The sequence below is a fragment of the Acomys minous genome (genome assembly GCF_964271855.1).
Source record: "Acomys minous genome assembly, chromosome: 8".
NCBI classification, from domain to species: Eukaryota; Metazoa; Chordata; class Mammalia; order Rodentia; family Muridae; genus Acomys; species Acomys minous.
This window is the reverse complement of record NC_140489.1, coordinates 39,874,714-39,902,269: the sequence shown is the minus strand read 5'-3', so window position 1 is coordinate 39,902,269 and position 27,556 is coordinate 39,874,714. Positions and strand designations below refer to the sequence as shown.

At 37.7% G+C, this 27,556-nt stretch overlaps 1 protein-coding gene across 7 annotated transcripts in view; it reads left to right on the top strand.

Moving 5' to 3' along the window:
• The window catches only part of FUT8 (fucosyltransferase 8), a 203,874-nt gene that overhangs the window by 162,246 nt on the left and 14,072 nt on the right, over positions 1 to 27,556 (top strand). For all 7 annotated transcript variants that reach the window (XM_084792306.1, XM_084792308.1, XM_084792304.1 and 4 more), the window contains one exon: positions 26,259 to 26,505. In XM_084792306.1, coding sequence (XP_084648432.1) covers positions 26,259 to 26,505 — 247 coding nt within the window. The remainder of the gene's footprint in view (positions 1 to 26,258; positions 26,506 to 27,556) is intronic.

Genomic DNA, 27,556 nt, shown 5'->3' with positions numbered 1-27,556 from the left:
AGGGTGAGACTCAGCCTTTGCACCCTGAATGTGCCGATCCCTGTGAGTTCTTTATGTGTGGGAAACTCAACTGAATATTTTGTGGTAGGTGGAGGGCTTGACACTTTCCCCTGGAGCAGGGAGATGAGAAGAATTAAGAGAGAACAAAGTGAAAATGAAGATGAGCGTTCTCCTTACTTACCCAAGGAAAACAAGCTCTGGCTCTTCAGGTTTGCTCTTCCCACATGAGGTTCATCCTCCACTTCTCCATAGAGTGATCCAACCTTATCCCTTGGAAATATCTAACAATTAAGTCCTAGATTGGATTACAAACCTCATATGTACACGTAAAATAGCATTTTTATTTTAGAGAAATATTACCATTTTTAGCCTACCATGAATCTTAGAGGCACCTGTTATAAATGAATTTAAAAATGGAATTTAGTTCATTGTGCTATTCTATCTTACTGTACAAGTACTAGCTTGTGCATTGCCTCTGTGATGGACATTTACATTATCTCGGGCCTTTTCTGTTATAAACAATGATTAATAGTTATCTCCAGTCACGACTCCTTGTACATATATAATTAATATATATTTTCCTAGGCTTGTGCTTATTAAACTTGTTCACATCATATAAAACATACTTGTTGCCCACATTTTCACTTTAGTGGAGTGCCATATAGTAAGGTTACAGATCATAGCAGGATCACACAGACCTTTGGATGTGATCAGAGCCGCCATGTTGCTGGATGAAAGTTCCTCTGCACACTCCCCATTTGTTAACACTGCCTGTGGTTGGTGTCACACTAATGTGGCAGGGTAAAAGACCTTGTGGCCCTCTGTGTGAGTCAGGATTCTCCACACAGAAAACAAAGGGGCATGTATGTGTTTGGAGATTTACTAGAAGGTAGTAGGTACTTGCACAGTCATAAAAAATTACATTATCTGACATTTGCAAATAACCCAATGCCTCACAGAGTCTCCTGTTTTCTTCCAGAAGTGTTACATTCTCAGCTGTCATGTAGCTATCATTCCTTTAGTATTATTTTTGTATTTAGCAAAAAAGAGAGAGAGAGAGAGAGAGAGAGAGAGAGAGAGAGAGAGAGAGAGAGAGAGAGAGAGAGAAAGATTGAAGTGGTTATTTTACATGTTTTCTCCAGTTATTCCAAGCTTATCTACTAAATATTTTCCTCTATTGTGTTATCATAACATTTTTTTAAAAATTAGTCAACAGTGTAGTAAAGAGCCCTTTTCTCTCCATCCTATATGCCAGCTCCATTTTTGTTTGTGTTTCACCTTGAACTTGTGCTAGTCTTCAGGTACTCTATAACATACTGAATGTAAAGTACATATGCCTAGTAGTACTACTACTAGGTCATAATAAGCTATACAGTTGGTTGACTTGTCTGCATATGCCCAATCCCTTTATGGGAATTATTACCTCAATGTCTCACATTTAGAATCCATTCCCTTTTCTTTTAACTGATCTGCTATACTTCTATTAACATATTGCCCAAAACAAATAGGGCTTTTCATTTAGCTCTTCCATGTTAGTTCAGTGTTCAAAAACATAAGAGTATAATAAACATAATAAAGAAAATAAAGCCAGTTGGTATGGTTCTTGGATTTCTTGCAAGGAACAAATAAGGTAACATTGATAAGAATATCTGAAAATCTTTTGAAATATGCTTTCATTTATAATAGCATTCCACTAGAACTAATTTGCAGGTATTTTATGATGAGCTGTAATTCATTCTGGAATTTTGTATTCACATATCTGTATTGGTTTAAATAGACTAAATATTAAAAACCTGTTTTAAGATTCTTATGCCTAATGTTTCCAGCAAAACTACAAATAATTAAGCTGAAAATATTAATTTAGAAGTTTTTATTAACTAAATAAGGCATTTTTCTTACAGAATCAGTTATGTGAGTCTCTTTGAGAGTCTTCAATTTATTTTAGGTTTGTTTTCAAATAACTTTAATGCACCCAACAACAAAGTTCATGAGTGTTTATAGAGCTACAAATTACTTACTCAGCAATAACAGGTGAAATTCATGATGTCTGGCACAACAGAAAATTACCAAGGCTTGCTCAAAAAGAAATAGATAATCCTCACTAAAGAAATTGAATTTAGACTCATAACTGTAGCTCAATGCCTTATATACACAGGCCCCAGGTTCTGTCCCCAATGTCTAAAAGAAAGCTAAACAATTCTACAACAGAATTGCTAAGTGTGGCACTGGGATGAGGAGAGCAGAAGGCTCTAGGACTAAGCTCTAGCCTGGCTTAGGCAACATGGATAGACTCTGGGGGAAGGAGAAAAGAAAGGGAAATAAATTTGACTTACAGTTTAAACATTTTCCATTAAAACAGTTTCAGATCTGGATGTCTTCACCATTAACCTGGACATTCAGGGGAGGACTCAGTGCCAGTGTAGAAGGTAGAACATGCAGAGGGATTTTAATCTAGAAACATGCCTACTCTGGCTAGAATACAGGCATGCCCTTCGTACACACCTTTAATCCCTCTGGCTGGAATACAGACACACCATTAGTACACATCTTTAGTCCCAAACAGTGAAGGTAAATGTTAGTGTGTAGAAGGAAGCACCCATGTTTGAAAGTGACATCTCATCAGAGAAAGATATGGCAGAATGAGTCAGGATAGGATGTGCTCAACTCTTAGCAGAAGAGACAGGAAAAAGGATTTAGGAGAGTAGTACAGAGAAGGGAGGGCAGCTTTACTGAGGGAGTTTTGCAGAGACAAGTTAAAGCGAGAACAACCTAGACACAGGTGAAGACAGAAGGATGAAGATGAGAAAGCCAGGAGACTAGAACAGATTGCTAGAGTTAGTCTGAGACCAAGCAATTCCATGCACCCTCCCTGGTTGGTGGTTCAGGCTCGGTGGGCCCCTATGCGCACAGATTAGTTGATTCAGTAGGTTTTCTTATGGTGTCCTTTGAAGCCTGATCTTAAATGATCACTTGTTTTCAGGAGTCTCCCGCCTGCTCCCATATTTAAAGGGTTGTTTTGAACAGCAGCAGCAGTGGCAGGGACATACACAGTCTGTAGGCATCAAATATTTCCTACTTGTTCCTTTGCAGAGAAAAGTGGTTAACGATATTGAACTTTTTGTATTCAGAAAACTTCCAGGCTAAACAGGAATAAGTTCAAACATTTAAAAAGTCTATCTCATGAGGTCAAATATGGTTAATAGTATTGTAAAGTCATAAACAAGACTCCAACGGGTATGGAGAATATACCCATTCTAGCCATAAAAGTCAGAAAGAAATGGCATTTTAAAACTGTTTTTGGCAGAGTTTTTAAAATGACAAGAAAACTTAGGGATGGAATCCTACACACTTGGAGTGCCTGACAGATAATGATAAAAATGGCCAGGTGCTTGTCACATCTTACTTAGAGAGGATTCCAAAATACCAGAACTGGGAATTATTTTTTTCTTCAGCCTCTTAATTTGCTGAGTTTCACAGAAGAAAGACTTAAGCCATCTGCTTCTAAGTTTAGGCTTTAGTGAGATGTGACTAAAAACTCAGTTTTGATAAATAATCATACTGCATTTTCCAAGTAAAACCAAAGACTCTAATAGAGGATACTTGGATTTAAGTGTTTTTTTTTTATTTAAAAAAATTTATGCAATATATTTTGATCATGTTCTTTCCCTTCTCCCAGCTCCTCCCAGATCCTTCTCACCTTTCTACCCACCCAACTCCATGCTCTTGCCCTCTCTCTTCAAGAAAGAGAGAGAGAGAGAGAGAGAGAGAGAGAGAGAGAGAGAGAGAGAGAGAGAGAGAGAGAGAGAAAGATTAAAACAAACCCAAGACATGCACATAAAAAATCATGGGACGCCTTTGTTGTTGGCCAGCTGCTTGTGGGCATGAGGCCTCCTGGAATGATTGATGTACCTAGTGAATATTCCATTGAAAACATCTCATTTCCCAGCAGGTATCAACAGCTTCTTGGTTAAGGACAGAACTTTGTGTCCCATCTCCCCTTGTCAGGGCTGGGGTTTTGTCCCATTTGAACCTGTGTGGATTGTACATGTGCTGTCGTAGACTCCGTGCCACCCCTGTGGTTTGCAGTGCAAACAACACTCATGTGTAAACAAGCCCATGCGTGTCAGTCCTACTGTATCTGGAAGATGCTGCTTCCTCAGAGTTATCCACTACCTCTGGCTCTTTATAACTTTCCACCTCCACTTCTACATAGATACCTGAGCCCTGAGGGGAGGTGTTTGAGCCAAAGTCTCTCTCTGCACATTGTTCAGTTGTGAGTCTCCATGTTAATTTCCATCTACTTCAAGAAGAAGCTTCTCTGACAACAGTAGAGCAATGCACTGATCTATGGGTATGGCAGTGTGTCACTAGGAGTCATTTTATTGCTACATTCCTTTAGTAGGATAACAGTAGTAGGTGTTCTCCTAGGTTCATGGCTGACCTAGTCTCAGATGCTAGGCCACTTTTGCAGTGTCATGTTTAGTTTCCATCCTGGAAAGGGTCTAAATCCAATCGAAATTTGGTTGGTTACTCCTGTAGCATTTGTGCCACTATTGCACCAATCTGGATGCAAGTGTTATTAAAATATACTCATGTGAAAACATGGTGTTTTCATTAAGTAATCTTTGGATTTTGTATTCATTCTTAACTGTTATTTACACTATTATAATTTTGTATTAAGTTCATATTTATGGTTATTCAGCTTGCAGTTTTATAGTATAGGTGTAGTTATAGTGGCAAACAGTACAATCTTGCTTCTGGAAGATATTGGCAAAAGTAATCAAGTTAATACAGCACTGCTTGTTATGTTTTTTTTTTTAATTGAGGAAATGACACTGGATTGGCACTTTTATTAATCAAGCCCTGATTATAAGCATTGCCTAAGGGATATAGAATGTCAGTTCAAAAAATTTCTACTTCCTAAAATTAGCACATAGGTCAAGTACTAATCTGCTCGGCAGAGTGTATGCCCGTTTGACATATGCAAGGCCCTAATTCAGTCTCTAGCACACACACAAAGTGGTTACATTACTAGATATTTTCCTTTTATGCAATTTAGAATATGATAGTCAATCAAGTGTTTGTATTTTGAAGTATTATTTTATTCTCAAGGGGATAAAAGGATAGATTATCCTATATTTATTTAAAAATATTCCAAACATCAAAAATAAAAGTAGACAGGGCATAAAGATAGCCTAATGCTGTAGCTTGTTCAGACCAGCATCCATTGTATGAGTCATAAAGATTATGTTTATAGCATTTTAAAAAGCCTAATCATAGCTGTAAGCTATTTCATTTTCTGATTATCATTAATATTAATACACAGTCATTGAACTAATTAATATATATATGAGCAGATCATTCTTCCCTGTTCTCCTGAGGATATATATTTTAAATTAAATATTTCTCATTAAGTGAAATCTATTCTTTGAACAATTTTTTTCTTAGCCTGAATAGAATATGCATTAGAGATAAATACAATTTTTGTTTCTGTGTTTTATGTCGGGGCAAATATTTTGTTTAACATTGATTGTATATTCAAATGTATATTTGATAGCATTTTCAGTTGTGTTTCACAAAAAAATGAATGTTTTACTATAGAAATTATAATGTGAACAGTCATAGGGGAGGGGAATAAGGGGAAAATGGGAGGGAGGGAAGAATGGGAAGATACAAGGGATGGGATAACCATTGAGATGTAACAAGAATAAATTAATAAAAAAAGGAAAAAAAGAAATTATAATGTTCCTGTAGGTACTTATTAGCACTTATTCCTGTTTTAACAGCCAAATTATATGTGTAGGGGTATAAAAATAGTGGTAGCTACAGATCCATATTTTTAAAAATCCATAAATTAATGCATTTGCCTTAGCATCTTTTAAAGTCTGTGTTGCTGTTCTGTGTTGTTGAAATGAATTCCTTCTGGATCTTAAGGATATGCTGAGATGATTAAAGAAATGAATGAAAAGAATCATTCTAGGAATATTTGAATAAAGGCTTTTTGAATTGTAACTAAAATCCAGCCTGCAACCTCTATCTAGTCATGTTATTTCTCAAACATAGTAGACAAAGAAATAGTTTCACAGAATTCTGCTGTTGAGAACAAGTTATAATTTTAAAGATGGTAGTATGTTTTGTTTTGTTTACTAAAATATAGTTTGTTGTTACCAAGTTATGTTTAATTCATTCAACTTAAGTTAATCATTATTTTATATTAAGGTTCGTAAGTATTAAGGTTCATGAGTAAGAGACACAGAAAGATTGTTCAAGTCTTTTTACAGAGCATTGCTTTCATACCTGTCATTGCTCCTTTCTGTAGTTCAGTTTCTGTAGGAAGAAGTAGAGAGGAACAGCTCAGGCAGTTTGTCTTAACTTGTCATTTTTAGTCTCTTGTCAGTAGAATTGTGAGACAGCGTATTTTCACCGTCTGCCACAGAGCATCCCAATTTAATTAAGACATTTGGACAACGTTCTCCGTCAACACCAAGTGGGAGAATTTGCTTTTTCTCTGTAGTCATTACATAGAACACTAAGAACAATATAGTCAGATCTTTCCTGAATTAATTAAAAGCTGTATAATTATATAATTTAAGATGGATAAATATTCAAAAAATTACCTTTCTTTGTTTTGGTTGGTTTATTTCTATTCTATCATTGCTTAACCCCAGGATACCAAACTGATGAACAGAAGCCATAGCCTACTGAGTGGGCAAAAGCACCTGGGAAGTAGAGCCTTTGAGATTTTATTGACGGATGCTCAATAGCTATAAAAACAGTAAGCTTTCCCCCTTTTGGCAAATGCTTTATTTAGCATCTCAAACTGTTACATGCTCTTTGCCCTTGGAGAATGAAAATGAAGACATGACGGCTCCTAGGTATGATTGAGAAGGGTTTTGTAGATATGAGAGTGTGGCCAGAGGCATCTGGAAGGGTCCAGACTAGACCAGGCTATGTGATGGGGAGGGGGGATGTGGGAAGTGAGAGAGGAAGAGAAGAGAAAGAGGGGAAAGTGAGTGGCCAAGAAAAGAGCTGAGGACCAAGAGGGCTCATGGTGGAAAAGGCAGGCTTATAGGGGAAAGAAAAGCTGTGGGAGCCAGCATGGTGGCACAGGCCTGTAATCCCAGCACTCAAGGAGATAGAGGTAGGCAGATCTATGTGAGTACGAGGCCAGCTTGGTCTACAAAGGACAGCCAAGGCTTCACAGAGGAAGCCCTGTCTTGAAAAACACAAAAAAGAGAAAAGAAAAAAGAAGAGAGAGAGAGAGAGAGAGAGAGAGAGAGAGAGAGAGAGAGAGAGAGAGAGAAAGAAAGGGCTGGAGAGGCTGAGGGAAAGGGCGGGGTGGGAAGTGCTAGAAGAAACACCAGTGCTAAGCGAGCTTTGTCGCAGCCAGGTTTCTTTGGGCCCTGACACTTGGTGCCTGGTTTTCTACAGTTACATATTCAAATGCACTGTCCTCTAACATAAAGCTCACTTGTGAAATTGAAACGCTAGCCTGTGGTACCTGTCCTTGATCTTTCTTTTAAAAATAATGTGTTCTATACAAGGGGAGGAGGTCCCCCTCAGTCACAGTCATAGGGGAGGGGAGTAGGGGGAAAGCAGAAGGGAGGGAGGAATAGGAAGGTACAAGGGATGGGATAATTATTGAGATGTAATATGAATGAATTAATAAAAAAAAGGAAAAAGAAAAGGAAAAAATAAAAATAATGTGCTCAATATGAGTATAATTCTGGAACAACAACAAAAGCAAAATACATTATAATGGAACTGAGTTGGGCCTACTAATATTTGAAATATTTTATGACAAATCCATTACTATAATAAAAAAAGTTAATTTTATTTTTGTTTTGTTGAACACAATCTGAATGATGCTTGATTTTTGCTGACTGAAAACATAATCAAATATAAATAAGGAGGGTTGATTTTTGTATATGTTTTGAATCTTAAAAATTCATCAGTTAACAAAGAAAAAATTTTGTTATGTCAGGACAGTTTTATATATTTATTTGTCATGAAAGAGAGGACTTTGACAATGCTGTTAGGATTCTGCTTCAGTCTGCCTACCTGTGATGTCATTGCCTACCCGCCATGGGGGTGTGGCCTTACCCAAGATTATAAAAGGCCAAACCCTCCTCTTGGCTCTCTTCTTCTGTCTCTGTGTTTGTCTCTGTCTCTGTCTCTTTTTGGGGTACCCCTCCCCCCTTTTCTTTTCTCCCAGTGTTCATTTAATAAACTTCATGTAATATATCTGTTGCCTGGTATCTTATTATTTTATTTTTATTTTTAAATTATAAAAAGCTGTGTTTCCACTTAAATAATATTATACAGCCTTTATTTCAGTACTGACTAGAAATTGTTGCTTACAAAATTAAAAACATCTACTTTGAAGGAGAAATTAAATTCATTCAAACAGAACAAATTCCTTCCCAGGTTGAAAAGTCTTAGGTAACCTTTGTGTTTCTAATTTGAGGTTAAGTGTGGTTTTTACTAGTTGGCTGGAATCCTTTCTCTGCTTAGTCTCATCTTAATCAAAGGAAAGAATCCAATCTTTGATAATGTTTTACAACTACTAGGAAGTCTAAAGACTTCTTCTTCTCTTCCAGAAACACCCCTAAGGAGAAATGCTTTTAATCATTACAGAACAACGAAGTTGTTTGGTCTCAGAGGCTGCCCTTGTAGGGAGATCAGCAATTCATGTCCTGCTTTGTAACTTCTCTAATCAGTTAAACTCAGGGACAACTTTCCTCTCAACTCACACACTCCTCCCTCCCCTTGAAGGCCCAACATCCCTCCCCTGTAACATCTATAAAAGTAAGGGGTTTCTCTAGTTCTGGGGGTCATTGTTGAATCTCGTATCCCAGTTTCCCTTGCCTATGAGCTACTAGTGTAAAATCACACATTTCACCTGAAATCTGGCTCAGTATATCTCTTCAAACCTGGCATAAATATTATTTAAAACAAGTCTGAGAGATCAAGATTTCCTGGATTTAATTTCTTCTCCATAATGCTGTGTAGCTCTTTCTTGTCATACAAAATTTATTCATTCTATTTGACCATACAACTCTTAAGTAAATGTGTAAAATTAAAAGCAATGAATGTTTATTGCTAAAAACTTACAAAGTAAAGAAAGTAAAGAAAAATTAAAATGGTAAATATATAAATATGTTATTTATTTTAGTCATTTTAAAGTATTTTACATTAGTAGACATTATTTCTTAGTGTAACTGTCAATAAAAACTGAACAGAAAGTAAGTAGTGCATGCACATACACCCCATACCCTGGATATCTTGCATACCAATTTTTTCCTACTGGAAGTATTTGCATGGCTGTAGTGCATTTGTTAAGAGAACTGGTTGTGTTATCATTAAAAATAAAATGTCATGCAACAGATGTGATATGGAGAGATTTGTTTGGGAGAAGGAAAGGGGAGAGGAGTTAGGGCCTGAGTGGGAGATGAGGGAGACATGGAGAGGGAGAGAGAGAGGGAAGGAGGGAGGGGAAAGTAAGAGAGTACATGGATATTTGGCTGCCTTTTATAGCAGGTGATAACTTCAGGTTGCTAAGCAACCTAAAATCAGTCCACCTATATGTTAACAGGCCGGGAATGGTAGCACATGCTTTTAATCCCAGCACTTGGGAGGCAGAGGCAGGTGAGTCTCTGAGTTCAGGGCAAGCCTGGCCTACAGAATTCCAGGACAGTCTAGGCTATGCAGAGAAATCCAGTCTCGATGATGATGATGATGATGATGATGATGATGATGATGATGATAAACAAAAACAAACAACAACAAAAACCCAGGGAACAGAAATCTCTTTATATTAGAATTTATGGCTTCTATTGTATAGTTCTGGCTTTTGTCAACTGTATAATCAGGTTTCCACTATATATAATTTTGCAGAATCCATTCACTGCCCTAAAAATGTGGTGCTTTCTCCCTATTCATCCTTCTTTTTCTTTCCTCAAATCTTGTCAACCACTCTCCTCGTTAGCTTCAGCTGTCAACTTGACCCAACTTAAAGTCACTTGAGGAAAGAAATTCAACTGAGTAATTTCTAAGCCAGATTGGCCTCTGGCCATGTCTCTGAGGGATTGTCTTGATTGTTGATTCATGTGCGATGGCTAAGCCCACTGTAGGTAGCACTATCCCTGTGTAGGTGGTTGGCCTAGCTAAGCATGAGCCTGTGAGCAAGCCAAAGAAAGAGGCAGCAAGCCGCATTACCCTGTGGTTCCTGCCTCGAGCCCCTGTCCTGACTTCTCTCAATGATAGACCTCTAAGGTGAGGTAGACTCCTCCCTTAAACTTTTTTTTTTTTTTTTTTTTGGTCAGTGCTTTATCACAGCCACAGAGGAAACTAGAACAAGTACTAGTTTGCTTTATAATCCATAATTTTCCCTTTCCTACAATGTCATATAGTTGGAATATACATTATATGCTCTTTTGTGTCTACTCGCCTTTTACACTTCCTGTGTATCTTTTTGTGACTAGACAGCTTCTTTTTATTGCTGAGTTGTATTATATTGTATTCTACTTGTTTATCCAATTATCTATCGAAGAACATTTTGGTTGCTTACATTTTTTTAATCAATTCTGAACAAAACAAGTATAAGTATTTGTGTGCAGAACTTACGTAGGCATCATTTCTGCCTCATTTGGGTAGGTACTCAGAAGTAAGATTGCTGATCACATGGTAAGACTATATTCAGCATTGTAAGAAGCTACCAGACTCTCTTCCAAAGTGGCTTTGTCAATACCCAATACTGTAACAAAATACTGTTAATTGGGTGATTTAACCAAGAGACAGTTCTAGAAGCTGGAAGGTCTACAATTAAGATGCTAACAGTTTCATTTCTTGGTGATCCTTTCCCCTGCTCTCACATTACCTTGCTTTTTTATGGAGAATGGGAGTTCCGATGTATTTTGTTTTATAAATTCAGTAACCCTATTGTGAATCTGTATTAATGATGCTTCTCTAGAATAGAACCAACAGTGAGTGTGCGCGTGCGCACACTCGCACGATGAAATGGGATTGATTGGATTGGCTTCGATGATAACAGCTGGGTAATCTATTGATGGTAGCTTGTACTTTAAAGAAGCAGAGAACATGGTAACTGCTTAGTTCAGAAAGCTGGATGTTTCAGTAGCCCTGTTACCAGGTTGGAGGCCTGGAAGCTCCCTGGAAATCATTGAAAGGCCCACGAGTTATAATTTGGTGACAGTAGGTTGTGCATACTGTTGTGGCCTGCCAGCCTATTGGAAGGTTCCTCCCACATTCAGGGCTGATCTTGTCTCTTAGCCACACAGTCATTTTCCATGATGTCATTCCTCTCAGCAAATACCCCTACTTAGGCAGAGATGTCTTTCATCAGTCCTAGAAGTCTCTTAATCAAGTCAAATTGACACCCAGGACCATTCATCACACCATTTGTGAAGTTGATTCCCAGGATTATCTCTCTATGCCAGGCTTAATTTCTAAATAAAAACAAGAACAAGGTAATAATTCCATCTTATGTGACATAACTGTCTTTCATCCAGAAATACTCTAATTCTTCCCCCAGGAATAGATGACAAAATCCCTTGTGGAATATTTAATTTTTTAAATATGATAGTATATATTTAACAGCATTTAGTAATGATATTAATCAACATTATATGATGAATGAATTGGAAGCAATCAAGGATGTCTGTGCTCTAGATAGATAGATAGATAGATAGATAGATAGATAGATCGATCATAAATACATATATACATATATTTTCATATTTCTTCCCTTGTCAAACTGCATGTTTCTTCCCATCTTTCTGCTTCTATTTGTGCTCTTTGACTATAAATCTGCTACAAATGGTAAGTAACATTAGCAACAACTGACCACTGGGTATTCCAACACGTGAATTTGTACAAGTTTAGATCCAAACCAGGACAGGACTATGCATTCACATCCTTATCTAAACATCCTTATATCCCCAAAGTCTCACATCCTAATACAACCACCCTGGGGTTTAAGACTGCACTGTATGAGTTTAGGACAGAGGGGAAGGCCTGCACATTCAGTCCATAAGTGTGGCTGCACAATTTTATGTTGCCAACAACAATTAAAGGATTGTTTATATCTTTCTCACCTTTTGATACTGTTTGTCAAAGGTTTAGATTAGATTAGATATTATCCATTGTTGTTATTTTTTTCTGTTGACAACCTATATTCAATTTTGTTGATTTTGTTTGTTTGTTTTTGTTGGGGGGTTGTTTTTGTTTTCAAGACAGGGTTTCTCTGTAGCCTTGGCTGTCCTGGACTTACTTTGTAGACCAGGCTGTCCTCAAACTCACAGAGATCCACCTGCCTCTGCCTCCCCGAGTGCTGGGATTGCAGGCGCCACCGCACCTGCCTGATTGATGACTTCTGAGTTTGTGTGTTAGCTTTCCATAGCTGTGACAAAATACCCGAGAAAAACAATTTACAGGAGGAGGACTTACTTTGATCATGGCTTCAGAGATTTCAGACAATGGCAACTCATCTGTGTTGTTTATGGGCCCGTGGTGAGGCAAAACATGGTGGGGAGCATGTGGTGGGCGGATCTGCTTACCTAATAGCTAGAAGGCAGAACGAGAGGGGAGCACCTAGGGGCCCAGTGCCCTTCAAGAGCACACCTGCAATGTCCTTTCCTCCCAACTAGCCATACCTCCCAACTGCACCACTAAATGGGGACCAAGGATTTAACACCCTAGCCTTTGGGGAAATTCCAGATCCCAAGCCAGAATATACCTGTTTTCTCTCAAGCTAATATTGAAGAGTCAGGCACATTCCTTGTTCTAGGGTGTAATATACTCAGGTTGTTTTGTCTTTGGCTAATGTGCTGGGAATCTATGCATGGAAAATGGAACAGAACTCCTCAGGGGCCAGCCTGGAACATTTTACTGTACATTTCTAGATGTACCCCTTCCTTCTCCCCACCTTGAAGCTGGCAATGAAGTCACTTTCAGACTTTCATGTTAGTACAGTATTTTTATGATTTCCATCCCTCTGTCTTTAATTCCTCCAGTGTTGCCTCCTCCTGAAATTCATGACATCTTCTTTATTATTATTATTTTCACAGATATTTGCATGCATATGCACACACACACAGATCAGAGGGCTCATCCTTGAAAAAGACTGCTTCTCTCTCTCTCTCTCTCTCTCTCTCTCTCTCTCTCTCTCTCTCTCTCTCTCTCTCTCTCTCTGTGTGTGTGTGTGTGTGTGTGTGTGTGTGTGTGTGTGTGTGTGTAGGCATTTATTACCTGTAGCTCTTCATGTGGCAGGAGTTGTGGCTTGTTGCTTGTGAGCTTTTCCTCATTCATGTTGACATGTCAACTAGTGTTGTTACTATGCAGGTCTTGTTTAGGCAGCTATACTGTTGAGCTTTCATGGGTGCAGCTCTGCACATCTCCTTAACTGTGAAGGAAACTTTCATTGCCTCTCCCTCCTTTTCCTCCCTTTGCCTCCCTCCTCTCCCTCCCCCCTCATCTTCCTCTCCTTTTTCCACTCCTCCCCTCCCTCCCTTCTCTTCTCCCCTTCTTTACCTCCACCTCTCCCCTTTTCCCTCTCAGCCCTGACAGGTTTGCACTCTTTCCAGGCTAAGCCTCCTAATTTCTAGGGTTATAGGTATATGCCACCATGTCCATAACTGTACACAGAATTCTAAATTAGTAGTAGTTTTATTCTTTCAAAATTCACTCTTTCTTTGATTGAATAGTTTCTAAAATAGAGGCCAATGCAATTTCATCTTTGTTCATCTATAAGTAAGATTTTCCTGAATATGTCCTGAATTTTTTAAACCTTATCTTTGAGTTTTTTTCCATTTTGGTGTAATATTTGGGGAAGGGCTTGATGTTGTTTCGTGTTATTCTTCCTGAATAGAGCAGGTTTGGTTTGTTTGGAGTTTGTTACTTGTAGATAAGGCCGGCCTGCTGTGTAGGATTGGCAGGGTATGGTGGCACACACCTCTAATGCTTGCACTGGAGAGACAGGAGTGGAGGATCTCTGTGAGTTCTGAGCCAGCATGATCTACATAAAAGGTTTGGGCTGCATAGTCAGACTCTCTGTAAAAGGAAAGAAATGATTAAAGCATTTATCACCAGGCCTGGGTAGATTATTTTTATTTTTTAAATGTATACTGCTTGGTTGTTCAGATCATTTGGGGTTTATAGTCTGATATCAGTAATTAATTTTAGGAAATCTTCAGGATTTGAAATATTCTCTTCCTTCCTGTCTGTCCCTTTATATTTCCTTTACATGGAATCCACTTCTTATAATTGTTCCATCGCTCTTGGACAGGTTGTTTATATATATCCATATTGTCCTCGCAAGTTCCCAAACGCTGCGGGAACAGACGTGTATTACCATGCCTAGATGGTTTCTTGAAGTCCTATTGCACCCTTTTCATTCAGTTTTGTTAGTATATTGTCATGTCTTCAAGCTCACTGATTTTTTTTTTAAACTGGCTCATGTCTAATCTTATCTGATTTGATGAGGCCATTCAGAGTTTCTGCCATTTCAACTATAATGCTTTTGTTTGCTAGCACTTCATTTTCATTTTTTCAGCTTTTATTTCCATGTATACTACTCATCTGCTCTTCCATGTTGTCCACCTTTCAAGTTTGAAAGATATTAATCAAAATTATGTCTAAATTTCTAAACTGATTACTCCAAAAATGTCTGCCGTATCTGAGTTAGGTTCTGATGGTTTCTTTGTCCCTCAGACTATATTATTTTATACTTTTTAGCATGGGGTTTTGCTGAAAGCCAGATACCATATAACTGGATATAAAGAAACTGAAGGAAATGAGCTTTTAGCATAAGGCTTTATGTTTATGTGACTGGAAGTCAAGCTATGGTTTAATGTTCAGTCTAGCTGTGGACTCAGATGCATTAAATTCCTTTAGAGCTGTTGTTCTAGGCTTTTCCTTGAAACTCATTCTTTCAGAGTTCTTTGTTATTCCTCATTCTGTTGATGTGGTAGTCTGAGAGGAAGGGAATTCCAAGGCACTGTGATTATTTCTTAGACTTTTGTGAGCCTTGCTTGTGCATTTTATTTCCCTCACATAAGTGAGCCTTGGTGAGTCTTCAGTAGGCAGGCACTGTTACCGAGTACAGAGGACTCTTAAGTACAAATTATTACCACACATGAAAATTTTCTGGAACTGAACAAAGCACAGTATGTTTTATTATAATGATATAATGATCACAAATAGTAATAAAAGGAATATGAAAATAAGTTTTAAATGAAATGCTTCATTTATTTTTATGTTTTCTGTTACAATATATAGAAATATTCAAAGTAAGATTCTCTAAGTGAATGTCATTAGAGACTTCAAGTTAAAACTCAGTGTGAAACTCACAATGTTCTGAACGATGGGCAGATAATATTCTAGCAATAACACATGAGTAGAGTAATTTCTTCTGGCTCTGTGCTTCATGTAAAAATCATAGCATCTGATATTATTTAATAATTAAACTATGTTTTCTACATAGTTTATCACTCTCAAAGGTGATCCCCCCCGAAAATGTATCCAGCTTCCTATAAAGTATACAGTGACATAACAAAATTGACAAAAACATGAATAATATTTCTTTTTCTGTCATGTGCCATGTTGGTAGCATGTATAAATGACATGATTGATGGATCTAAGGCAGGATTCCTATTTTCTAAAGTAGTCTGTGAGTGATGAGACATCTAGGTAGCTTTGTTAAGTACTTATACACACTTTTCTATATATTCAAGGTGTTAAACTGTTATCTAATAAACTAGTAATAATATAAAGGCAGGACCTGAGTGATATTGACTGTTGGATCTTAAAAGTTAGTAAAGCTGGTAGCGTTCACAAAGCTCAGCATTTGCATGTGACACTGAGCCTGTGCTGCTAATGGTGGGCTCACTTAGAACCAAGTGATTATGCATCAGACTGTGGGGTCCCTGTTAAGTGCACTACTAATACATGATTAAAATCATTCATTCGTTCAATTAAGCATTTATGTTGTGCTTATTATGCGCCTGGGGCAATGGTAGTTGCTGAGACGACAAAGCAGCAGTTGTGTCATTGAGAAGGAACAGAATATTTGGAGAGAACTAGCTTTGAACTCTCAGCCCTGCTGTAATCTTTAGACGAGTTAAAGAGAGAAGTATGGTTTCATGTCTGTGAGACAAGCCAGCCAAGACTTTGTAGCCTGTTGATAGGTAAGCATCTCCAGGTTGAACAGTGTTGAACAGTGTGCTGTGAAGAGTGAAAAATAGTGGCCATAGAAAGGAACAAGCTTCTTGCTCAGCTTTTAAAGCAGGTTATGCTGACAGGGCCCCATTTTTCCAGCCTAATTAGAGATTTCATGATATCATTGATATAATTATCAAGTTATAACATTGCAATTATCTTAATAAATTTTAAAGCAGTGACAAACTGGAACCACTTCTCAAAGAACCACACACGTCCTGCTTGTCCTGTTTGCTATATGTGTCTTCTTCCTTCTTCCACTTTCTTTCTTTCTTTCTTTCTTTTTTTTTCAAGACAGGGTTTCTCTGTGTAGCCTTGGCTGTCCTGGACTCCCTTTGTAGACCAGGCTGGCCTCAAACTCCCAGAGATCCGCCTGGGATTAAAGATGTGCTTTCTAATCTCTATCAGGTAAGGTTTGTGCACTTTGCTTGATAGCTCCTTTTATAGCTGTGTGGATATTCTCTGTGCTTCCCCTGCTAAACAGAAAAGGTGCTCATCTTTACAGAACTTGTCCCCTGTGGCACTGTATTGATTGTAGCACGTTAGCTCTCTGTCTATCGATGTTACTTGACTCAGGGAGAGTATGGTGTTTTACACCATGTCAATAACAGCAGTGGCACGAGCAGCTGTGATTGGCACATGAGGCCATGCCCAACATCTCAACCTGTTCTCACTGTGGAAACTGAGGCAACTGAGCAGGGAAAGCAGATGTTTCAGGGGTCTAAGGTGGTGGTGATGACTGCAGTTATCGGTTCTCAGCATGCTGGAGTGGTTATACTTCTAGGGTGCTTTCTGCTTTAGTCTTTGTTTTAGTAGGCTAAGATGCATGACTATTTTATCAGCACTTTGAACAGACTGGATGACAGTGCTGTTAAGTTATCCTTTGGTCTTTGCCACAGAATTCTTGCCTAGATTTGTTGGTATTTTCTTCCTCAACATATATTTTTATTTTTCTTTCTTATAGTGTACTTTGAATTTCTAGTTAAAACTGTGTGTGCCTACGTGCGTGGGTATGCAGAAGTTAGAACACAGCCAACCCCAGATATTCCTCAGGTGTCATCCACTTGGGGGGTGATAGGGGGAATAGGTCTGTTACTAGACAGGTACTCACTTAGTAGATCGGGCTGGCAGGCCAACAAACCCCAAGAACCTGCTGTCCCTCTCTCCCTAGCACTGGGGTTATAAGATTAAACTCAGATCTTTATGCTTGCAAGACAAGCATTTACCAGTGGTTATCCACAGCCACTCTAGTTATGACTCTTGAATGTAACGGTATTAGGATTAGCCTTTACCCTATCATTAGGACTGAAATTCAACACAAAATACATAAATGACTTAAATCCATCGTGACACATCTCACTGCTTCTATAATTAACACACTTGGAGGACTAGCAGTGAGATGAGTTACGATGTTTTTAAGTCATTTGTGTATTTTGTCTTGAATTTCCACAAAGCAAAAGGAACTTCAGCTTTCTAAACAACGGTGCCACTCTGAGATTCTGATGGCATACCTGCTTACTCTAGTCACCTTTCCAATGATTTTTCAAAGACTAAGTAAGTTACCTTTTGCTCCTTTCCTGTGGCTACTCACTACATGTAGATATGACAAATAGGAGGGTAATAAATTGTGACTTTGTGTAAGGAAAGGAAAATTGGAATTTGGCTCTGGTACATTTAATGAAAAAGCACCCTTGTCCCTCTAGGTGCCCGTTTCTCTATTTTCTTGTTCCGCCATTGAGAGATGATGCTTAGGAGCCTTTGGAATCTGTGAGGATCAAACTAGGAGAAATTACTAACTTAATTAAAAAAAAAAAAAAAAAAAAAGAACCGACCAAAACCTCCCCTAAATTTTTGTCTGTGAACTTACAAGCCATGAGAGATTCTTAGCAGCATCCTTTAAAATTTTGCATTGTGTTCATTTATTTATTTACTTTGTCATTTATTTGTCAGTGTATACACCACACACCATCATCATGCATGTGCCAGGATGTGAGTATGGGTAAGAGGACAACTTGCAGAAGTCAGTTCTCCCTTTTAACATATGAGTCCTAGAAATAAAACTCACGTCCTTGGTGGCATATGCCTTTACCTACTGAGCCATCTCATCAGCCTGACAGTATCCATTTTATAAGTAATCCAGAGACTGGCAACCTCTGGGCAATGGTATGTAGAGATATAGTCTGTATCTTTCTAGGTATCTATAGAATTAGCAAAATTACTTCAGAAATTCAGAATGACCACAGGGAACCTTCAATTTAGTGTCATGGTCAGACATCTCCTCGGTCTTTTTGACATTGTCCTGTCCACTTAATTCTGAACCCCTAAGATAGACATGCTTTCTGTCAGTTGCTTTCTTCCTCCCTAGTCCACAATAACACCAGCGTCTGGAGTCCAGTTGCCTTTACAAGGTGTTTCTCCTGCTAGTAAAAGCATCAAGTGTCTCATCAGAATGCAGCTCAGTCATTCCCAGGGCGTGATATGCTGCCTTTAGAATGTCACCAACACTGTCCTGTGTCTCCTGTGATTGAATTTACAACTTTTCTCTGAACTAGTTGAAGCCTTCATACTGGCACTGATAATAGTCTTTTGGGTTGTTGCCTAAATAGAGCAGAGCTAGAATTCACATGGCAGGTGACAGTGTCTTATTTGTTGTTCTTGTTCAAAAAGTAATCTTTATCTGCCAAAGTGGTTGGAAAACAAAAGAAAAGTATTCCAGGTGTTGACTTGCTAATAGCTTATCTTCTGTATTTTAAATGAGAATGGATCTCTGTCATTAAACAAGGATATTAATATTTATGTTGTCATTGTTACAATGCCAAAAATAGATTCCATACTTTTTGAGCTTTATTTATTTTTGTAAATGACCATATTTGTATTCAAGCTAATCAAAAAAATTTAAAGGGTTCCTCATACAGTTAGAAGTTTCATTATAGTTAGTGTCCAGACTTGATGTCCTTTTATTCTTGGCTTCTTTGTCAAGTCTCAGGTTAGTAAGAATTTCATTCAATCTGTTGTATATGGACATACGCTCTTAAAGAAAATTTAAATCCCAGAAACTTAGATAGTCTGTGTAAACATAAGTTAAAAAATAAAAACTCATACTGAAATGTGAATGGAGCGTGTCAGAGGCTTAGACAATGAACTGTTTCTGAACAGAACAGAATCTTGGTCAAGTTGGGTAGTAACATCAAATTTCCTAATATTTAAATAGCCAAAAGTCCATACTCTTTAGCTTGATCATTTGTTGAAATATTTGGAAAAGATAAAAGCTGCATACTGTTTCATTGCCTGTGGTAAACAGCATGAATAAGACATGGGTTGGGTATAAAGCGGTCACTGAAATGAGAGCACTGCCATGTATTTTTCAGAGGATTTATCTTGGCAGGTCATCTGTTCTGGACCAAATGGCAGTTGCTTCTTGAGAATTCTTCAGCAGAATTGACTCCAAGATGAATAATGTTTTAAGAATAACTCTGCATTTGGTATCGTGTTTAGCTTTCTTGTATATGCCTGGGGGAGGGATGCATGTCCGTGTGTATACACCTGCATGTACCAACTAAAGGTAAAAATCAGATGTCTTCCTTGATTGCTCCTCATCTTTTCTTCTCCTTTCTTTTTGCTTCTTTTCCTTCCTTCTTCCTTTCCTTTCTTCCTTCCTTCTTTCCTTCAAGGCAGTCTTTCATTGAACCTAGAGCTAACAGGTTCCTCTAGAGTAGCTGGTCAATATGCTTCAGAGAGTCTTAGTTTTTGCCTCCCCAGTACTACAGGCATGTGCTACGCACAGCTTTACCTGGGGGCTGGTGATCCAAACTTAGGTCCTCGTATTTCCACAGCAAGCACTTTTTACTTACTGAGCCATCTCTCCAGCTCCTAGTGTTTAGTTTGCTATGTGTGGCATCTCATTTCATTCTTAAAACATCTTGATAAATAATAATAATATTATTAATAATAATAACAATAACAACAACAATAACTTTATTGTCCCAATTACAGATGAGTGAAATAATATTACTAATATCATTTTCCAGAGAAACAAACTAGAATGAAGTTAACTGTGTGTCATTTGAGGTCACACAGCTGTCAAGTGATAAAGGATTAAACATCAATGTTTGTGATTGCAAAGCCCCCACTCTTGATCACTGTGTGTTAGTCAAGGTACCTTATAAATTGACATTTGCTTCAATCAAGTAAGTCTATGATGGCATCTAGCAGCTATACCATTCAAAGTAACTTCTACAAATGAATCAGAACAGAAACTGAGGGAATATTAATGTGGCATGAAAAGGAAAAGATGTCCCTTACCACCAGGATCTCTGGTATGTTTCTCACTGGTAAAGAATCATGAACTTTTGCACAACTGAGTGGGTTGTGGAGAGTCACCAAGAAGAGTGCCTTTATAAAGACTCATTTTTCTAAGACATAAGAGTGTTAAAACAGCAAATAAGCCAGGCTTGTCCAAGGCCAAACTGTATTGTATGAGCACATTTTCTCATCTTTAAACCGAACAATATGTCTCCTTACAGTTTCATTGCAAAGGGAATTCTTTAAGATCAGAAAATAAAGCTCTGTCTCTGTCTTCCCCCTCTCTCTGCCTCTGTCTCCCCCCCTCTCTCTGCACCCCCCCATCTCTCCCCTCCTCCCACACTTAGAAGTGTGTACTTTTGCTTTACACTGCCTTATCTTGACATCTTTTCCTGCTATATAAGTCAAGATCTTGTCAAGACCTGAGTGGAGCTCCTTCAGGGAGAACTCAGGAATTACAGCCAGCAGCATCAGATGGGCTCTTCCACTGCTGGTAATAGAAAGAGAATATGAAAACTTCACTCTTCCTGTTTGCCTATAGAGGTAGTGAACTTCTTTTAGAGGCTTAAATCTAGAAAGCAGACAGCTATTCTAATCACTGAAAAGATGCTGATAATCTCTTCCCCTCAAGCAAAATATATATCCCATGGTTTTCATGAGTCTTTTGAAGACTCGGTTTTATGAGTCATGACTTAAGAAAGACTCCCCTCTTGAGGGTTGGTGGGGAGTTAACAGTAAGGGTGTTTGAAAAAGCCGTGTGGAAACCTATTTTATAAGTTTACTAAATAAGCTTATACAGAAAAAAGGTTGTACGGGCGAGAGGTCTGGGAGGACCAGACAGACAGTCTTTTGGACATGACAGGACCATTGTACTCAGGAACTCACCAATAGCCGTGGTTGCCTGTACAAGAGCAAGAGAGCATTCCAGCATGGAGCAATGATCATTGTGGATTCGGGTTGAACTGAGCAGTCTGTTGTATAAAGCACAAACTAGGTGGTGCTGATTTTATAAATGAGTAAATTTATTCATACAGAACGTCTTTTTGCTCTAAGGTTGATTCTGTATACTTTCTTCAAAGTAGTAAAGTTTCAACATATTGATCAGAATTTCTGTACTCAGATATCTGATTTCTGTTTTAAATGTTGATTCAAAATAGCCACTTATTTAAGTCCCACTGGGAACAAATGTTTCTTTTCGTCACAACTTTGACAATGTATATCAGTCATCCTCTAGTTTTTGCTGATGACCATCCTAATGTGATTTGGACTTTTATTGTTGGTTAGAGATATTGAACATTTTTCTTTATACTTACCCATTTATACTTCTTTTGAGAAATGTCTACTTATATCCTTTGCCTATTTAAAAAAAAAATCAGACTGTTTTCATACTTTTCAGTGTTTGAATTCTCTGTATTTCGGAGATTGTCCCCTGAACAGATATAAGATAGTTTGCAAACATTTTTCTTAATATTCATATTTCTCTTCACTGAGTTGTTTGCTTTGCTATGCAGAAGCATTTTGGTTTGATACCATCCTATTTTTGTGTTTTTGCTTTTGTTGCCTGTGGTTTGGGAGCCTCATTCATAAAGTCATTGCCTGAGCCAATGTTGTGGAACTTTTCCTATTTTGTTTGTTTGTTTTGTTTTATGATGGCATTATTGGTTTCTTTATCTTATATTTGTCTTCTTATATTTTTAGTCCATTTGTATATATGGTATATGAATCTGTTTTCATTTTTCTGCATATTGATATCTATTTTTCTGAGTACTATTTACTGAAGAGATACTTGTATATGTACTTGGTACATTGACTAAGATCAACTATTTCTAAGCCCTTGGATTTCATTGGTCCCTGTGTCTGTTTTTATGCTAGCACCATTCTGCTTTGATCACAAAAAGCTTTGTAATACACAATGACATCCAAGCGCAATGCCTCCAGCTCCTGCCCCTTCTTTTTAAAGATTGCTTTGGCTGTTTAGAGTGTTTGTATAGTTACATACAAATTGTGTGGATTTTTTATTTCTTTGAAAAATGACTTTAGAATTGAGATATGGAATACATTGCTGCAAATTACTTTAGATACTATGAATATTTAACATGAATTTTTCTAGTCGTAGTAATGGGCCATATTTCCATTTATTTGTGTCTTCAGTTTTTTCATTATTGTTTTTTCATTTTCAACATTTAGATATTTTATCATATTTACTCTTGTTTTTTAAGTTTTTTGTGCTTTTATAATAGGATTATTTTCTTAATTTCTTTTCAGATAGTTTGTTGGTAATATAAAAGTATTACTAATTTGTACAGTTTTATTGAATTTATTAGTTCTTACACTGAAATAATCCAGAAATAGAAAGATACTGTATGGTTTCAGTTATATATAATATCTACAAACAAACAAACAAACAAAAAACCAACTGATCTCATGGAGACAACAGAAGGAAGTGTCTAGGAGCTGAGAGAAGAAGGAAGGGCACCTATTGATGAAAGAAGACAAAGTTTCATTCACACTGAAAGAAAAAAATCTTCAGTGATGTATTGCTAAGTGACCACAGTTGGTAATAACGCACAGTCCCCTTGGTATCCATGGGCTGCAGGAGAACAAAATACTCACATCCATGCATGCTTGAGCCCCTTGTTTCTAATCACACAACACTTGATGCGATCTATACTTAGCTAGATTGCCTACAATGCAGAGAGATGCAAGTGGGGAGCAATTCTCATGCTTGAAAACCTAATTCATAAATTAATAAACCCTTCCTAATAATCGCCCTCTAAGAGAAACTTGCCCAGCTGGGGCTCAGAGCTGCCAGTCAGCAACAGCTCCTACATGAAATTCAGTGGCATGGCTTGAATTTTCAGTGGACCCATCATGATGGCTAACATCTGTAACAATAACATTCATTTAGTATTTTAGTGTGTGTGTGTGTGTGTGTGTGTGTGTGTGTGTGTGTGTGTGTGTGTGATTACTGAAGAAACTAAAGTTTTAGCTATTGCTAGTTGTAAATAGAAATGTGATTTTTGGTATTTTGCAAGACAGTCTTGGTGATGTTTTATTTTTCTTACACTGTAAATAGCCCAATCTAAATGAAGTTTTGCAGTGGAAATCGTGTAGTTTATGTTGGCGGTGGCATTTTATTTTGTGACTACTACAGTGTTTGGTTTATAGTGTTCTTCACGCATTTGAATATAGTTCCACAGATATTAGAACAAGTTAGTGAATTAATGACAGTAAGAATTAATGAGACAATGCTTCTCTAGCTGAAAGATTAGATAGTTTTCATTGCGTCCTGAAGATTGTCAGTATTACTAGTAATAAAGAAATTGAAGACTCTGTGCTATCTGAGAATAATATGTTCTTACTAGTGAAATTTGAGCCACTGTGCTGAACATTTAGAATAACCTTGTTAGGAAGAAGTAACGATATTCTCCACCGTTGAGTGGAGAGTGAGATCTGACTCTCACATGAACTCTGGTGCCCCTTTTCTGACCATGTCTCCTGGATGAGGAGGCCTGATGGCACTCAGAGAAAGGATAACAAGATACCAAGAAGAGACTCGATAATCTTAGAGCATATATAGGGGGTGGAAGTCTTCCTCAATCACAGACATAGGGGAGGGGAGAAGGGGGGAAGTGGGAGGGAGGGAAGAATGGGAGGAAACAGGGGAAGGGCTAACAATCAAGATGTAATATGAATAAATTAATAAAAATGGTAAAAATAAAATAAAATAAAAAGAAGTAACACAGGGGACAGCCCTACTAACTCTGCTCTCGTGTAGGTATATAAATTTACAGCAAAGTATGAAACTAGGTGCTGCTGCTTTATGTTCTGTTTTCTTCCTTCCTTTCTTCTTCCACTAAGCCCAGAGCCGATGCCTTTTAAAGGCATCTTACTATGTAGCTTATGCTGACTGTGAACTCAGAATACCCCTGTCCCAACTTCCTAAGTGCTATAATTAAAATAAAAACTTTCCCTTCCTCTTTCATTCTTTGTTTTCTCTTTTATTTGTGTCTTACCTCTGATCATTTTCATATCATTACCTTAAGGGAGACTGATACAGTTTAATTTAAAATGCATCTCATTCCCCCCCCACACACACACTTCTAATTGTAGTTTCTCCTATGAAAAAAGTGCCTAGTTCTTTATTAGCTGGCATATTAGATAAACTGCAATGCTAATGTTAAATCTTTTATTACTATTCATTCTTTCATACTATATATGTCAGATTTTGGGACTTGAAATCTTGAAATGATTTTACATAACAGAGAAATAAAATATCACCAAGATTTTAAATCTTAGCTACAATAAACTGATTTTAAAATACCTATGCAATTAGCTTTATTAGCTATGTTCTTGGTAATTTATTTTAAAACATTTTCATTTATTTAAATACATGCACACATATGCACACGCACATACAGAAACAAATTATGCTTCATACCGGTGAATACACTTTCAATGTATTGTAGGCTTATTTTTTACAAGCATATTGTTTCCTTAATTGTCTTATAATTATGAAAATATCATCATAACTGGAATTATTTTGTATACTTATACTAGTATTTTATGTTATGAAAATTGTAACTCAGTACATTTTTTTCTGGGTAGTATTTTGGTCTTCTACTTATTAATAGGTAATTATTTCTTCTTCTTCTTCTTCTTCTTCTTCTTCTTCTTCTTCTTCTTCTTCTTCTTCCTCTTCCTCTTCCTCTTCCTCCTCCTCCTTCTTCTTTCTTCTTCTTCTTTTTCCTTCTTCTTTCTTCTTCTTTCTTTTTCTTCTTCTTTTTCTTTCTCGTCCTCCTCCTCCTCCTCCTCCTTTTTCATCATCACCATCCCAGGGTTTCTCTGTGTAGCCTTGGGTGTCCTGGACTCATTTTGTAGACCAGGCTGGCCTTGAAATCACAGAGATCCACCTGCCTCTGCCTCCCCAGTGCTGGGATTACAGGTGTGTGCCACCATGCCCGCAATTACTGTGTAAAATCTGGAGGTACTGTTAATTGTGTGTTTTTTTAACTCACTGCATTATAAATTTAGTCAGGCAGAAATAGCAATGATGAATTCAAAAGGAATTCTGAAAGCAGTCATCATTTATAAGAGTGATTATCTAATCTCTGAACTCCACTATTGAGATAAATAAGGAGCAAGTTTCTCTTATCATAATTGAATATATAGTAAGTCTAACTTAGCCAAGAAAAATGTTTTTAGTTGTCTATTGTTTTCTACAAAAGATGCAGATGGCTTGATTTATAATTGTAATCCTTTGTTATTTCCAGTGTCTGTTACAAAAAGAAAAAAATGTAAGGGCCATTTGCTGTAATAACAAGCTAGAAGTTTGAGGATACTTGCCGTATAATTCCAAAACAGTAGTAACAAAACAAACAGAAAACACGAACATGGTAGCTGATTGTGTGTATGCATGTGTGTCAACCATATGGCTGTTACATACTTTGGATGCTGGTCACCATCCCAACTTGAAATATAAGTGATAATGTGACTGCACAGTAGGAATTTTCGAAAAGGCCATGGAGTTGAAAGGCATGTTCGTGTCTGTCACTTTTGCTCTGGTACTGTAGGCAGATTTCTTGACTTCCTTTGTAAAGTCACAATCATAATACTTCCTTTGAGTTGCTCTGAAGGTAAGACTTTCCACGTGAGTTCTGGTGCATGGTAGACGTATGAGACATGTAACATAGTGATGGTGTGTTTTGATGTTCCGCTAGGTGAACTGAATGACAAAAATGTTCAAGTGGTCGAGCTCCCCATTGTAGACAGCCTCCATCCTCGTCCTCCTTACTTACCCCTCGCTGTTCCAGAAGACCTTGCAGATCGACTTGTAAGAGTCCATGGTGACCCTGCAGTGTGGTGGGTGTCCCAGTTTGTCAAATATTTGATCCGTCCACAGCCTTGGCTAGAAAAGGAAATAGAAGAAGCCACCAAGAAGCTTGGCTTCAAACATCCAGTTATTGGGTAAGAATCTATTTTCCCCTCTCAAACAATTACATATAGCAGTAGTTGTATATGTGTACCGTTCCACCAAAGAACAAAGGTGCTTTAGTGTTCTCCCTTTGTGCTCTTAGGGCAGCAGGGCGAATGGCTCAGCGTGCTTTTCTGCTGTCTCAAATGCACCTTTTCTTTTGTCTCTCCCCTCTCATTATTTTTATGAAACTCCTTTGTTTTATTTTCTTATTTCCTACTCCACATCTTTCTTTGCCTCTTAATTTTATATGTAATTACTGACTCCTATTCTAAATGTTAGAGCTAAGAGAACCACATAGTGAAATCAGAATATTAAATAGTGTTCATTCCCTGAAACTTCATTGAAATTCAGTATGGTGAATTCTCCCTGCCCCACTTCATTTGTACAGAGCAAAAGAAACACGTCCAATTTCCTGAGATAAACAGTGATTGGGAAGAATGGATGACAGAATAGATATTCCTGTGATCAGTTGACATCTGGACTGTAGTCTGGGATGCAAAGGAAACAATAACAGGAAGATGACCCAGTTACCTCAGTGTACTCCAATGCTCACTCCAGATTCAAGACACAGCTCTGGCCTTTGGCAGCACTAAGATGCAGGGAGAATGCTGGGAAGTCAGTGACTTAGCCATTGTAGGACAGTATAAGCCTCTGTCCCTCATTTTATAACACTGTGGGTTTTTTCTTCAGTACAACAAATGAGATCTGTTTCTTTTTGCATTTGATAGAGAAGAAACACAAAAAGGCTTCATGAACATAAAAGCCAGTATCTTTAAAAGGCTTTCCTGTCTTAACTGTAGGAAAAGTTCATCTGTGTTTCCTTAGATGACTTTAACTCTACAGGGTAAAATGAAATAAAAAATTAATAAATAAGCATCAGAACATTATAAGTAGCATCTTTAAGTTGTGAATCTTGATATGATTTTTGTTTCAAAAACATACCTTTAATTCCAGCACTCAGAAGGCAGAGACAGGCAGATCTCTGAGTTCAAGGCCAGCCTGGTCTACAAAAAGAGTCCAGTACAGCCAAGATTATAAAAC